Source organism: Somniosus microcephalus, chromosome 12, assembly GCF_052327205.1.
Source record: "Somniosus microcephalus isolate GS21.2 chromosome 12, FLI_Smic_1.0, whole genome shotgun sequence".
In the NCBI taxonomy this organism is placed as follows: domain Eukaryota; kingdom Metazoa; phylum Chordata; class Chondrichthyes; order Squaliformes; family Somniosidae; genus Somniosus; species Somniosus microcephalus.
In genome coordinates this window covers 159,727,992-159,740,736 of record NC_140998.1, presented here as the reverse complement: position 1 = coordinate 159,740,736, position 12,745 = coordinate 159,727,992, and the positions used below count along the sequence as shown (strand labels likewise).

The 12,745-nt window shown below is 44.3% G+C and overlaps 1 protein-coding gene across 5 annotated transcripts in view; it reads left to right on the top strand.

Moving 5' to 3' along the window:
* The window catches only part of LOC147109632 (regulator of microtubule dynamics protein 3-like), a 341,290-nt gene that overhangs the window by 264,613 nt on the left and 63,932 nt on the right, over window positions 1–12,745 (top strand). For all 5 annotated transcript variants that reach the window (XM_086003718.1, XM_086003717.1, XM_086003716.1 and 2 more), the window contains one exon: window positions 10,332–10,409. In XM_086003718.1, the coding sequence (XP_085859844.1) occupies window positions 10,332–10,409 (78 nt within the window). The remainder of the gene's footprint in view (window positions 1–10,331; window positions 10,410–12,745) is intronic.

Genomic DNA, 12,745 nt, shown 5'->3' with positions numbered 1-12,745 from the left:
CTGACTAGTGACTGAATCCTGTAATCATTTTTGGCAGGCAGCAGACAAAACTCATGTTGCTGCTGGACTTGGTGCTATCCAAAGACATTAAAGCAGTAAACTAGGTGAGGATTGCTTAACTACATGCCAGAATCTATACTTTACAACATCGCAGAGATGTGGCCAAGCTGTCAGTGCTGCACATTTTTATGACAAGAACTTTGGTTTCAGACACACGTGGCAAATTACACTATGGGGTCGATTTTCAGTGTGCCGTGAGGTGGGCTTTTAGGCGTGCGGAAGGCTAAAATCCCAAATTCGGGGGTCCCGACACCATCCCGCCCAAAACCCGCCTCCATGTAAGTTTCAAAGGAGGCGGGTACCCGCCCCGCACTGGGACCCGAGGCAGGAAGGGATTAGTGCCAATTAACTGCCTGTTAACAGGTAGTTAACGGACAGTTTTTAGCCTAACCCCTATTTTGAAGGTTGTCGTGTGGGATTCCCGACAGTTCCAAACCACGCCAGGTTAGAGGAGTCGGGCCGTCGGGTTGAAGGACTTGGAGGGGTCGAGATGTGTTGTTCAGGTGAGTAATGGGTGCATGATGTGCGGGTTAGGTTGATTGGCCATGATAATAATTGACCCTTAGTGTTAGGGGGGATTAAATACGTGGGGTTACGGGGATAGGGCTTGGGTGGGATGGCTGTTGGTGTAGGGACCGGGTGTTAGGGTTTGGATGATCAGCCATGATCTCGTTGAATGGCGGAGCAGGCTCGAAGGGCCGAATGGCCTACTCCTGCTCCTATCTTCTATGTTTCTATGAGTGCAAAGGTAAGTGTGTTTGGCGTGTCTAAAGTGTGTAAAGAAGTTTAAATTACCTGTACTTACCTTTACAGCCTTCCTTCCTCTAGGCTTCGGGAGTCCATCATTCAGCCGGCAAAGAAAGCAGAATGGCTGCGATCTGTCAAAAGTGACAGCCTGCAGCTTTCAGTGCCGGTGAGATTTCTAACTGAGTCTGCGTAGAAGGACTCAGGTTAGAAGTAAGACTGTCAGTGTTTGACAGCTTCAAACAGCCGTGAAACACTGATATTTCATCTGTCAACACGATTTGACAGATGAAATTTCAGTCTGTGACGTCACCTGTTGCTGGGTGGCCCTTAATTGGCCTGCTGAGCCCGCTGGGCGGGCTCAACACGGTCAATCAAGTGAAAATCGCGTGGATTGGCTGCATCTCGATGAAGGCGGGACTACAACCCGAAAGTTGTAGTCCCGCCTCCTTCCCGACTTCTGAATGAAAATCCAGCCCAGCCCTATGTCTCAACTTTCCGGAGAGGCTCAGGATAAGCAGAAAATAGTGACATAAATCTGAGGGACTGGTAGAATTAATTGAAATGATGTAGCATTTATTTTCTTTATTTTCTTTTACCAAAGGCAACTCTTTTTACCGAGCTCATAGAGGACCTCTAGTGACAAAAACCTGAAAACACAAATTACAAGATTTGGCACAGACAATGCGGCTCAGATCATACAGCACAGGAGGAGTCCATTCGCCCCATCATGCCTGTCCCGGCTCTTTGAAAGAGCTAGCCAATTAGTCCCATTCCCCTGCTCTTTCTTCATAGCCCTGCACATTTGTTCCCTTCAAGTATTTATCCAATTCCCTTTTGAACATTATTGTTAAATCTGCTTCCACCACTCTTTCAGGCAGTGCATTCCAGATCATAACAAATTCCTCATGTTACCTCTGGTTGTTTTGACAGTTACCTTAAATCTGTGCCCTCTGGTTACTGACGCTTCTGCCACTGGAAACCGTTTCTCCTTATTTACTCAATCAAACCCCTTAATGATTTTGAACACCTCAAATCTCCCCTTAACCTTCTCTGCTCTAAGGAGAACAACCCCAGTTTCTCTTGTCTCTCCATGTAACTGGTATACAGACTTATTGGCCCTGAATTTGCAGTCGGAGGCTTCCTGCGAGGAAATGCCTCTAATCCACAAATAAAAGGCCCACGTACCTGGTGGTCAGAGTCTTGCGGTCCTGGGCCTCTCTGGGTACCCACGGGCAGAGGTTCACGTAGCCCAGGGGCACACGCAGTTCGCAAGTGCCCCTGGGATCATGTGGGCCGGCCCAACCAATAAAAGAATGGAATCCCCATTCATGCTTATGGGGAATCCGTACATACAAAAACCCCATAAGCATGAATGGTGAATACCCCAAAAAATGCATCTACGCATTAAATAAAAAATTATGGGGGAAAAATTCGGTTGCTTTGCGCCTCCTGTTAGCGGGCATTAATGGGGCGCAAAACAACTAGCGCCCGGGCGCGGCAATGTTTGCGCCGCTCGCGAAATTGATCAGACATTTTGCGGCGACACTAAACACTACCACCACAATCTCCTGCGCCTGCAGATTGTGACGTCAGTTGAGTGTGCAATGCCCCGGTAGCGCCCCGGACTGGATATTGAGTGGCGTCCCCCTGCCTTACCGCCTGCCGCTAGCAACGACAGGTAGAGGGGAGAGTTTTGCAGTCGGGAAGGGACTGGGGGAGCGCTATTGAAAGACGACTGCTTCCTGCCTTTTTTTGTCGGCGACATTTTTGCACCACGCATTCTGAGAGAGAGTGAGATTTCTGGAGAGATTCAACGCTATGTGAAGGAGTTTTGGGTACTGAGCAGCACTTTGCAGGTTCATTTTGATTTGACCTTCCTTGCATTGATTTAGAAGAGACTATGGGGACTGCACTCTGAGCTCTTTCCCTGGGCCTCTCCATTGTTCTTTCCAGCAGATTTGATGTACAGGTCTCTCCAGGCCGAGATTCAAGGCTGCAATGAGCAGGGTTTGGATGGAGAGCAAGATCAACCCTTCCCTTTAAGAACTGGCCGGCGCCAGTGTGTCTGTGTTCCATTGCTGACTGACATCACATGAGCTTCGCCAACGCTCTGAGGTAGCGCCTCGCTCCTCGGCGTTAGCGCCTTAAGAGAGGTGTGTAGCGCCTGATTTAACGCTCCAATCACCTCCAGGGGACATAGAAGCCAAGTTTGCAGTCGGAGGCAATAATTAGCGCCAGGTGCTAAACTTTGCGCCCGGCCGATAATTGCGCCCCAAACGGGGCAATACCGAATTTCTCCCCCGATATATTTAAAATTAATTAAAATGCCATTTAATTAAATATTTAAAACAAAAATTTATTTTTTTGGAAAATAAATGTACATGTTTTAAAGTGGCTAAAAATAAACTTACTTTATTGCACGGGTTTTTAAATGTATAAATGATCGATAAAATTTCATTTTTAAGTTTTTTTAAAACTCTTAGGCTGGTAAAAGCCGGCCTGATGCCTGCTTTAACAGGCGTAAGAATTTCACGGGCATTCGCTGGACAGAAGTTGGGCAAATAGCGCAACTCTCCACCCGCGGATGCCCTTTTCCCAGGGATGCATCGGATCGGTCACGAAACTTCTTGACGGATTGCAAAACCCGGAACTTGCGCGGCCCTTACGAGCTCGTGCGCACCCGTAGGGGTCGCAAATTACAGCCAATAATTTGGCAAAAACTGTGCTCTGGGAACGCACAGTTAAACCCACGTTGGAATATGTGGTGTGGCATTATCACAAACTAGAGATATTGCACAAACTAGATACATCAGTTTAGCAAATTGCTAGTTCATCAGGCCTGCGTATTTTGGTACCTGAAACCACCAAAGACACCAATAATGTAATTATTATTGAACCAAGCTTCATTGCTGCTGATAGACACATTTAATATTTTTAACACCCGGGAGGATTTTCAATATGAAACAAATATTGAATCTTTGTAAATACAGGATGATACAATACTAATGAGATTTTTTTCCCCCCAATCCAGTGTGTAAAATTAACTTATTTTCATTGCAATTTAATACTCTAGTGTTCTCAATAGACATTTAAAAAAAACTCAACTGCAACATTTTTGTGAAGAAAATAAATTGCCTGTTTCAACGGGCACAAGCCAAGGTACAAACATATTAATGAAAGCAAAGCTCAGCAGAGCAGAGCACCACATTTGTACAACATTCCAGAGGCTCATGATTGCATAAACAAGAATGAACAGGCACTATGTTAGAGGTTTTCAATCTGAAATTTGAATGGAGAACTGGCAGAAGGGGATGAAATAGGCACTGGTAATGAAGTGATAAAAAGGACAAACCACCAATTGGCATTTCAATGGTAAATAAAAATGTTTGTTTGTATTTCAAAATATATCAACACAAATTGCAGTTAATTTCTCTACATTACTTCTTAATATAAAAAAGTAACTATAGCTCTGTAAAATCATAGTTTTAAAGCAGTTGTGTTCACTACTAAAAAAAAATGTACATCTTCGTATGTAAAATAAATGAAGAAATAATGTGTGAAGAATTTCATGAATTTTAATTTTTTTCCAAATGTTACGTTTGCATTTTATATTTACAGACCTGGTTGTTGAGCTTTCAGCAGGCCCACCACTTGAAGCTTCCAATACAGGATCACACTCTGGATGCAGTGGCACTGTGCAACTTGATGCTAGCCTCACCATCCTCAAGTACTGGCCTTCAGAGTACTCAAGGGAGTTCTGAATAGCAGTGCCACTGAGTTGTGAGAAGGAAGTTGCTGATTTCTATATTCTTAATCTGTAATCGGCAAAATCTGAGCCACAGTACTCGATTATGGCCAATGAAATTGTATGGAATTTTGGTGCTAGAATCTAGTACTGCTGTTCTGACCCCTCTGTCAAGTTTTCTTTTATTCATTCACGGGATGTGGGCATCGCTGGCAAGGCCAGCATTTATTGCCCATCCCCAATTGCCCTTGAGAGGGTGGTGGTGAGCCAACTATTTGAACCGCTGCAGTCCGTGTGGTGAAGGTGCTCCCTCAGTGCTGTTAGGTAGGGAGTTCCAGGATTATGACCCAGTGACGATGAAGGGTATACAGTATTTCAAAGTCAGGATTGTGTGCAACTTGGAGGGGAACTTGGAGGTGATGGTGTTCCCATGCGCTTGCTGCCTTTGTCCTTCTAGGTGGCAGAAGTCGTAGGTTCGGGAGGTGCTGTCGAAGAAGCCTTGGCGAGTTGCTGCAGTGCATCTTGCAGATGGTACACGCTGCACCAAGGTGCGCCGGTGGTGGAGGGAGTGAATGTTTAAGGTGGTAGATGGGGTGCCAATCAAGTGGGCTGCTTTGTCCTGGATGGTGTTGAGCTTCTTGAGTGTTGCTGGAGTTGCATTCATCCAAGCAAGTGCAGAGTATTCCATCACACTCCTGACTTGTGCCTTGTAGATGGTGGAAAGGCTTTGGGGGTCAGGAGGTGCGACACTCACTGCAGAATACCCAGCCTCTGACCTGCTGTTGTAGCCACAGTATTTATGTGGCTGGTCCAGTTAAGTTTTTGGTCAATGTTGACCCCCCCCAGGATGTTGATGGTTGGGGATTTGATGATGGTAATGCCGTTGAATGTCAAGAGGAGGTGGTTAGACTTTCTCTTTTGTAGATGGTCATTGCCTGGCACTTGTGTGGCGCGAATGTTACTTGCCACTTATCAGCCCATGCCGGAATGTTGTCCAGGTCTTGCTGCACGCAGGCACGAACTGCTTCAATATCGGAGGAGTTGCGAATGGAACAGAACACTGCAGTTATCAGCAAACATCCCCTCTTCTGACCTTATGTTGGAGGGAAGGTCATTGATGAAGCAGCTGAAGATGGTTGGGCCTAGTACAGTACACTGCCCTGAGGAACTCCTGCAGCGATGTCCTGGGGCTGAGATGATTAGACTCCAACAACCACAACCATCTTCCTTTGTGCTAGGTATGACTCCAGTCAGTGGAGAGTTTTCCCCCTGATTGCCTTTGACTTCAATTTTACTGGGGCTCCTTGATATCAAATGCTGCCTTGATGTCAAGGGCAGTCACTCTCACCTCACCTCTGGAATTCAGCTCTTTTGTCCATGTTTGGACCAAGGCTGTAATGTGGTCTGGAGCCGAGTGGTCCTGGTGGAACCCAAACTGTGCATCGGAGAGCAGGTTATTGGTGGTAACGCACTGGCTTGGTTAGGGATGTACAGTTGCACTTCAAAAGGGTCACCAGCCACCACTGAGGAGGTCTAAGTGTTGTGCCATAGGGTTTTCCACAATTGCCTGGGGTATCACTTACTCGAAAGAGTAAAGATGGTTGGTCAGGCAGAATGTTGCTCATATGTTACCTAGTGAATACGTGAAGTAATCATTCAAGAGGTATTTCCTTGATTCAGCACTCCTCGTGGAGAAGGGAGCATCTTAAAAGAGGAGAGAGAGGCTGAGAGGTTTAGAGAGGGAATTCCAGAGCTTAGGGCCTAGGCAGCTGAAGGCACGGCCACCAATGGTGGAGCTATTAAAATTGGGGATGTGCAAGAGGCCAGAATTGGAGGAGCGCAGAAATCTCAGAGGTTTGTAGGGCTGGAGATAGGGTGGGCCAATATCAAAATGATATTGACAGCAGTCTTGAGTCCAGCTTGTCATTCTCCCTCCATGAATCAGATACATAAACCAAATCATATGATGATCTAATTCCTTTGTAGTTCAACTAGAGGACAATGGAAATCGAAGATGTATCGCTCCCGATTGTGTCACGTTGTCAAGTATCCATAGGATTTCACCGATAATGACTGATCTTCCCAGAAACTGTCTCCAAAGTGATAACTCAAGAACCCAAAATCAAGTCTGGATTTAAACAGCTCACCAGAAATTTACACACAGTTAATAAAAATGCTAGGTGGACCATTGCACACCAATTAGCTGCTGCAACAGTCCAGCAGTCACCTAGTTGTAGCAGCCCCCTTTGAACAAGCACCTGCTTGAAAAAGGGTTACAACTTAAGGCATTTACAAGCTAATGGCTCCCTGTTACCCACACCAGCCATATCGTCTGTTCCAAACAGACTGGGTTATTTTCTAAAACTCGTTTCTAGCGCAATGGTACCCCAAGAAGAAGAAAGAAGAACATAACACGCCATGGATAAAATACGGCATTGAGGTGACCACCTCTTGGAAAGTGTTTTCTTTTCTCTACAAAAGGGAAGGCTGAGGGGTGACTTGATAGAGGTCTTTAAGATAAAGAAAGAGTTTGATAGGGTAGACGTACAGGAAGTATTTCCACTTGTGGGGGAGTCCAAAACTTGAGTTCATAAATGTAAGACAGTCACTAATAAATACAATAAGGAATTCAGGAGAAACTTCTTTACCAAAAGAGTGGTAAGAATGTGGAATGCACTACCACAAGGAGTAGTTGAGGCAAATAGCATAGATACATTCAAGGAGAAGCTAGATAAGCACATGAGGGAGAAAGGAATAGAAGGATATGCTGATAGGTCAGATGAAAAGGTATGGGAGGAGGCTCGTGTGGAGAATAAACGCCGGCACAGACCAGTTGGGCCGAAAGGCCTGTTTCTGTGCTGTAGACATGATGGAACTCGATGTAAAACAGATGAACTGGTCATTCATCTCATTGCCGTTTGTAGGACCCTGCTGTGTGCAAATTGGCTGCTGCATTTCCCTCCATAATAGTGACTGCACTTCAAAAGTAATAAGTGCTTTGGGATGTTTCTCAGAGATGTGATGAGGTGTTTTATAACTGCAAGTCTTTTTATTAGCCTGGACAATGTCCCTGAATAACTGGCTCAGAAGTTGAGTCGTCTGTCAGCTGTGCTGTTTGCTACATCAGGGGAATTGATGGGCAGTAGTCAGTACTTGCAGATCACGGTCAGATCTGACTTGTATTTTTTGGCTGTATTTTTCTGTGCGTGCATGTTTTTGTCCTTGTGTTTGTGTTCAGTCGCACACAGAAAATATTCTGATCCAAGCTTGATCCTTGTAATATTTACAAATCATGTTTTTTTATCTTTTTGATTCTCTTCTGGCTCCCTTCAAAGTTACTTTGCTTTTTCTCTCTCACTCCTGCTTTCCTTCCAATTCTCTTGGCTTCTCTTTCAACCTTTCCTTTGTTCGTTCTCTCATTCAGTTCCTGAGTCAGAGCCGCCTCTACATGAACCCTGTGATGACGCACAATATACAGGTTGCAATGAATCGGCCATCTCAGAAAATTAGTAGCATGTCTAGAAAATCTCGCAAGCAGTTTCAGAAGTTCGCCAATGGTCAAAGCAAGCCTGTATTCATTCTTAGTTTAGGATTTCGGTGAAATGCAGGAATTCAGATAGAAACTGGGGCGTTTTGAGGGAAAATAATCTCGAGTGACTCAGTAGTCCTGTTGTTTCAGCTCAGTAAGTACAGCTAATTCAGATTTCAAGTTCTTTTTTGTTGCCTATCTATTCCTATTCCTATTTATTGTCCCTTTCAGCCTTGCAGTGTTGCCACAGACTAGAAGTGGCGAGTTCCCAATCATTGCTGTGCCCTCAGGGTAAGGCTACTTTCCCATAAATGGGGAGGGAAAATTGGAAGGTCCATTCTCCAGTTTAAAGGTTGGCAAGTGATCCCATAAGAATCTGCACATGCTACTCTTCAACTGGCTGCCAGGATTTTGGGGAGGACTGGATGAACAGAGAGACCTAGGGCCTGACATACATAATTCCCTGAAAGATTAGAGCCATAAAAAAGCAAGTGCTCTCCTAGCTGGCCTCCCACCCTTCACACGCTGTAAACTCCAGCTCATCCAAAACTCTGCCGTCTATCTCCTATCCCACACAAAGCCCCACTCACCTAGCAACGACGTTGTTACTGCCCTACATTGGCTCCCAGGCCCCCAACACCTCCAATTTAAAATTTTCATGCTCATGTTTAATTCCCTTCACAGCCTCAGACCCCCACCATCTCTGTAACCTCCTCCAGCCCTACAACCCCCACTCCCCAAGAACTGTCTGTTCCTCTGACTGGCCTCTTCTGCATTCCCCCTTCCCACTCCCCCCAACATTGGCAGTTGTGCCTTCAACTGCCTAGGCCCCACCCTCTGTAATTCCCCCCTTAAATCCCTTCTCCTCTCGACCTCCCTCTCCTCCTTAAAACCTACCTCTTTAACCAAACTTTTGGTCACCCCATTCCTAATATCTCCTTCTTTGGCTTGGCGTCAATTTCTGTCTGATTACGCTTCTGTGAAGAACCTTGGGACGTTTTTCTACATTAAAGGCGCGATATGAATGCAAGTTGTTGTAGTAATATTTTGATTTTATAAATAATAACATGGAGTTCAAGAGTAATCAAGTATTGATAAATTTCTACAAAATCTTGATAAGGCCACAGTTAGTGCACTGCTTGCAGTATTGGGAACCCCATTATAGAAAGGGCATTAAAGTCATAGAGAGCATACATCATAGATTTACTAACATGATACCAGGGATGGGAAAATATAATTATGAGGAGAGACTTGAGACACTGAAACTCTAGAGAAAGGTAAGAGGTTGTTCAATAGAACTTTTTAAAATTATGAACAGTTTTAATAAGGTGAATAGGGAAAGACTATTACCTCTGGTAAGGGAGTCAGTGATGAGAGAGTTTAGGAGAAATGTCTTTACAGAGCGGGTCGTCAGACTATGAAATGCTTTGCCACAGGAAATGATTGGGGCAGGAACCATCGGATCTTTTAAGGGAAAAGTAGATAAATATTTGAAGCAGAGAAAGGGACAGGGCTGTGGGGAGAGAGCAGGAAAATATGATTAATTTTATACTGCTGTAGCAAAGAGTCAGCACAGGCACGATGGGCCGAACAACCTCCTGCTATGCTGTAATCTTCTAGCTCAATTGCCCAACCTTTAAGCTGCAGAAAGGACATGTGGGAAGAAAGACAAGAAAGAACTTGCATTTATATTATTGCCTCTCACAACCTCGAGACATCGCAAAATACTTCAGAACCAATGAGTTACTCTTGAAGCGTAGTCACTGTTGTTGTGTATCCAAACATGGTAGCCAATTTGTATACAGCAAGTTGTGACAAACAGCAATGAGATGAATGATCAGTTAATCCGTTCAAGATGTTGATCGAGGGATAATTGTTGGCCAAGACACTGCAGAGAACTCCCCTACTCTTCTTCAAATAGTGCCATGGGATCGTTTACATCCACCTGACCAGCAGACGTGACCTCGGATTAACATCTCATACAAGAGACAGCACGTCCGACAGTGGAGCACTCGCTCAACACTGCACTGAAGTGTCAGCCTGGAATTTGTGCAGAGGGTATTTGGGGAGGAAAAAAATCAAATTAGATCAAAAGAAAGTACAAAAATAAAGATGTCGGCCTGAACTACATATTCAGATTTTGGATATGTCAGCGTTAGTCTCTAGTGCAATCAGGTCAGGTTCTGCTGACTCTCAGCTGCAGTATTAGCAAGTTTACAATCTAACTCCTGTTTCTTAATATTTTTCTAGGAGCACATCGATAAGGCCATTGAGCTGAAGCAAGATGATGCTTCTTTATACCACCTGTTGGGAAGGTGGTGCTACGAGGTAAGATTCTAGTGGTGTATAAAGGGGAGGGGGGCTTTTGCGATGCATTCTGTAGTATACAAAGCTGGCAGTGGCTGGTTATGTTTGGCAATACAATATTTCCCCGTCGGTGAGCATCTAATCATGTGTTACACAAAAAAAACATGAGTTCGTCTCCAGCATGCCACATTGTTTTAGGTGTCCATTTCTTTTTTGAACTCTTTAACCACATCTGTGTCTCTATAGGATAAAATATGGCTGTCTACTCTGTAAGGTAGCAGTGCTTGTTGTGTCTGTATTTAGCATATAACCTTCCTGATGTCTCTTTCTTGTCTGTACAAAAAAGCATTTGTTCGGTTACCTCCTAACCATGGAGAATGTCCTGGCAGATATGAGGTCTGTCTGGATTACAGATGGTTCAGCTAGCGACAAACCCAGGTGATTTTGGACGTGTTACGCAAAGACCAATCTCATGCTTCCACAACGAATGGCTGTTGAGATTTTGCTGCATGTTGAGTCATCCTGCTTAGCAGTCTCCTAACTGGGAGAGTTTTGTTGCTCCTTCCCACCGATTCCTCTTGTGCCCAGTAATGTTGACCAGATTTAGATGGAGAAGAACCCATACTTCTCAATTTGTTGAAACTAAGCACCTGGCTCCTAATACTGGCCATAATGTGGCAAACTACTCTTGAGTTTTTCTACCTCCACTGTTGCTATGGCATCAATTAATTTGTATAAGTTGGCTGAGCAAATAGGGAAGAATATTAGATTACCTACCATATGTAAAGTCTTCTTTTGGATGTAGTTGAACCTACTCTTAAAAAGCTCCCTCCCTGTTCAGCTTTGTTTTCTTTCTGAACTGGAGCACGTGCAACTTTCAGTATCTCTTGCTGCTTGCTATTGGCTCTGCACCAGCTTAATCTCCCAGCTGCTGTCTCCTTTTAAAGGACCTGAGATCCAATACTAGAACAAGTTTATGTGCAGCAGGTCTTGGAGAAAATAATGTACTTGCAGTGCTCCAGCACGGCACCACCCATTTGGACACTGTCCCAATGGTGCCTACGGTGTTTGGATAAGAGTCCACTCATTTGTATGCAGACATGTATTCATTTAAAGACTGAGAAAGACAACACTAGTGTTTTGGTGCCGGTCACTTTATTTATACTTGTATAAGTACATTTTATACTTGTATAGAATTAATTTAACATTTACACAAAAAAAATCACAAAGTTTAAAATGTAATTACTTAACCAAGGGAAAAGCCTCAACAAATTTTGAAGATCTGATAATTCACTGTGTTTTACTGAGCGATGATAAATTTCCTGGTTGGGTTATAAACCAAGGGTGCTGCAGTTTGTGAAGGGATCCGAAGTATTGTAGCAGCTCTGGAACAGATGCCAGACCACAAGCGCTGCTAATTGCCACAGTAGCAGTGCAAATGCATCACTTGATGGGTCCCGGGGACACTTGTTATTGTAATGTGGTAGCTATTAATATCGCTGGGATAAAACATCACCGAAGGGCAACAGAGTGCACAGTACTAATGAAACAAAACCAGCCACCTACTAATTACATCCAGAACAAGGGGGCAAAGCTACTGGTTTAAGTAGAGTTTTCACAAGACAGAAGCTTATATTCAAATATTCTAGCACTCTGGCAATGAAAGTGGGAAACCCCTGCTCTCTGATTAGTGGCATGCATGTTGTATCAGTGTACGTTCGTCCGTCAGTGATTTCCATCTAAAGCAACCATCTGTTTCTCATTGCCTATAATTCACCTCCAACAATTACATATTTCCAGATTTTTATTTTTGTAGATAGATTTTTCATAATTTACCAGTAAATCTCTCGTAGTATCGCTCATGGTCAGTTGGAGGTTTTCTAAAGACTGGAGTGTCGTGTAGTACTACCAGGGACACTGATTTATCAGTATTGGAATCAGTGGGGGGAGTAAAAAGGAATGTGGTAGCGGTAGGCGACCGTATAGTCAGGGGGATAGATACGGTTCTCTGCAGTCGTGACAGGGAGTACCGAAGGCGCTGTTGCCTGCCTGGTGCCAGGGTTAAGGATATATCCTTAGAGAAGAACTTGGAGGGGGCGGATCCAGTTGTCATGGTCCACGTGGGAACCAACGACATAGGTAGAACAATTATACAGGGCATTGGTGAGGCTACACCTGGAGTACTGTGTACAGTTCTGGTCTCCTTACCCAAAGAAAGACATACTTGCCTTAGAGGTAGTGCAACGAAGATTCACTAGACTCGTTCCTGGTATGAGGGAATTGCACTTTGCGGAGAGATTGAATAGACTTGGCCTATATTCCCTAGAGTTTAGAAGAATGAGAGGTGATCTAATTGA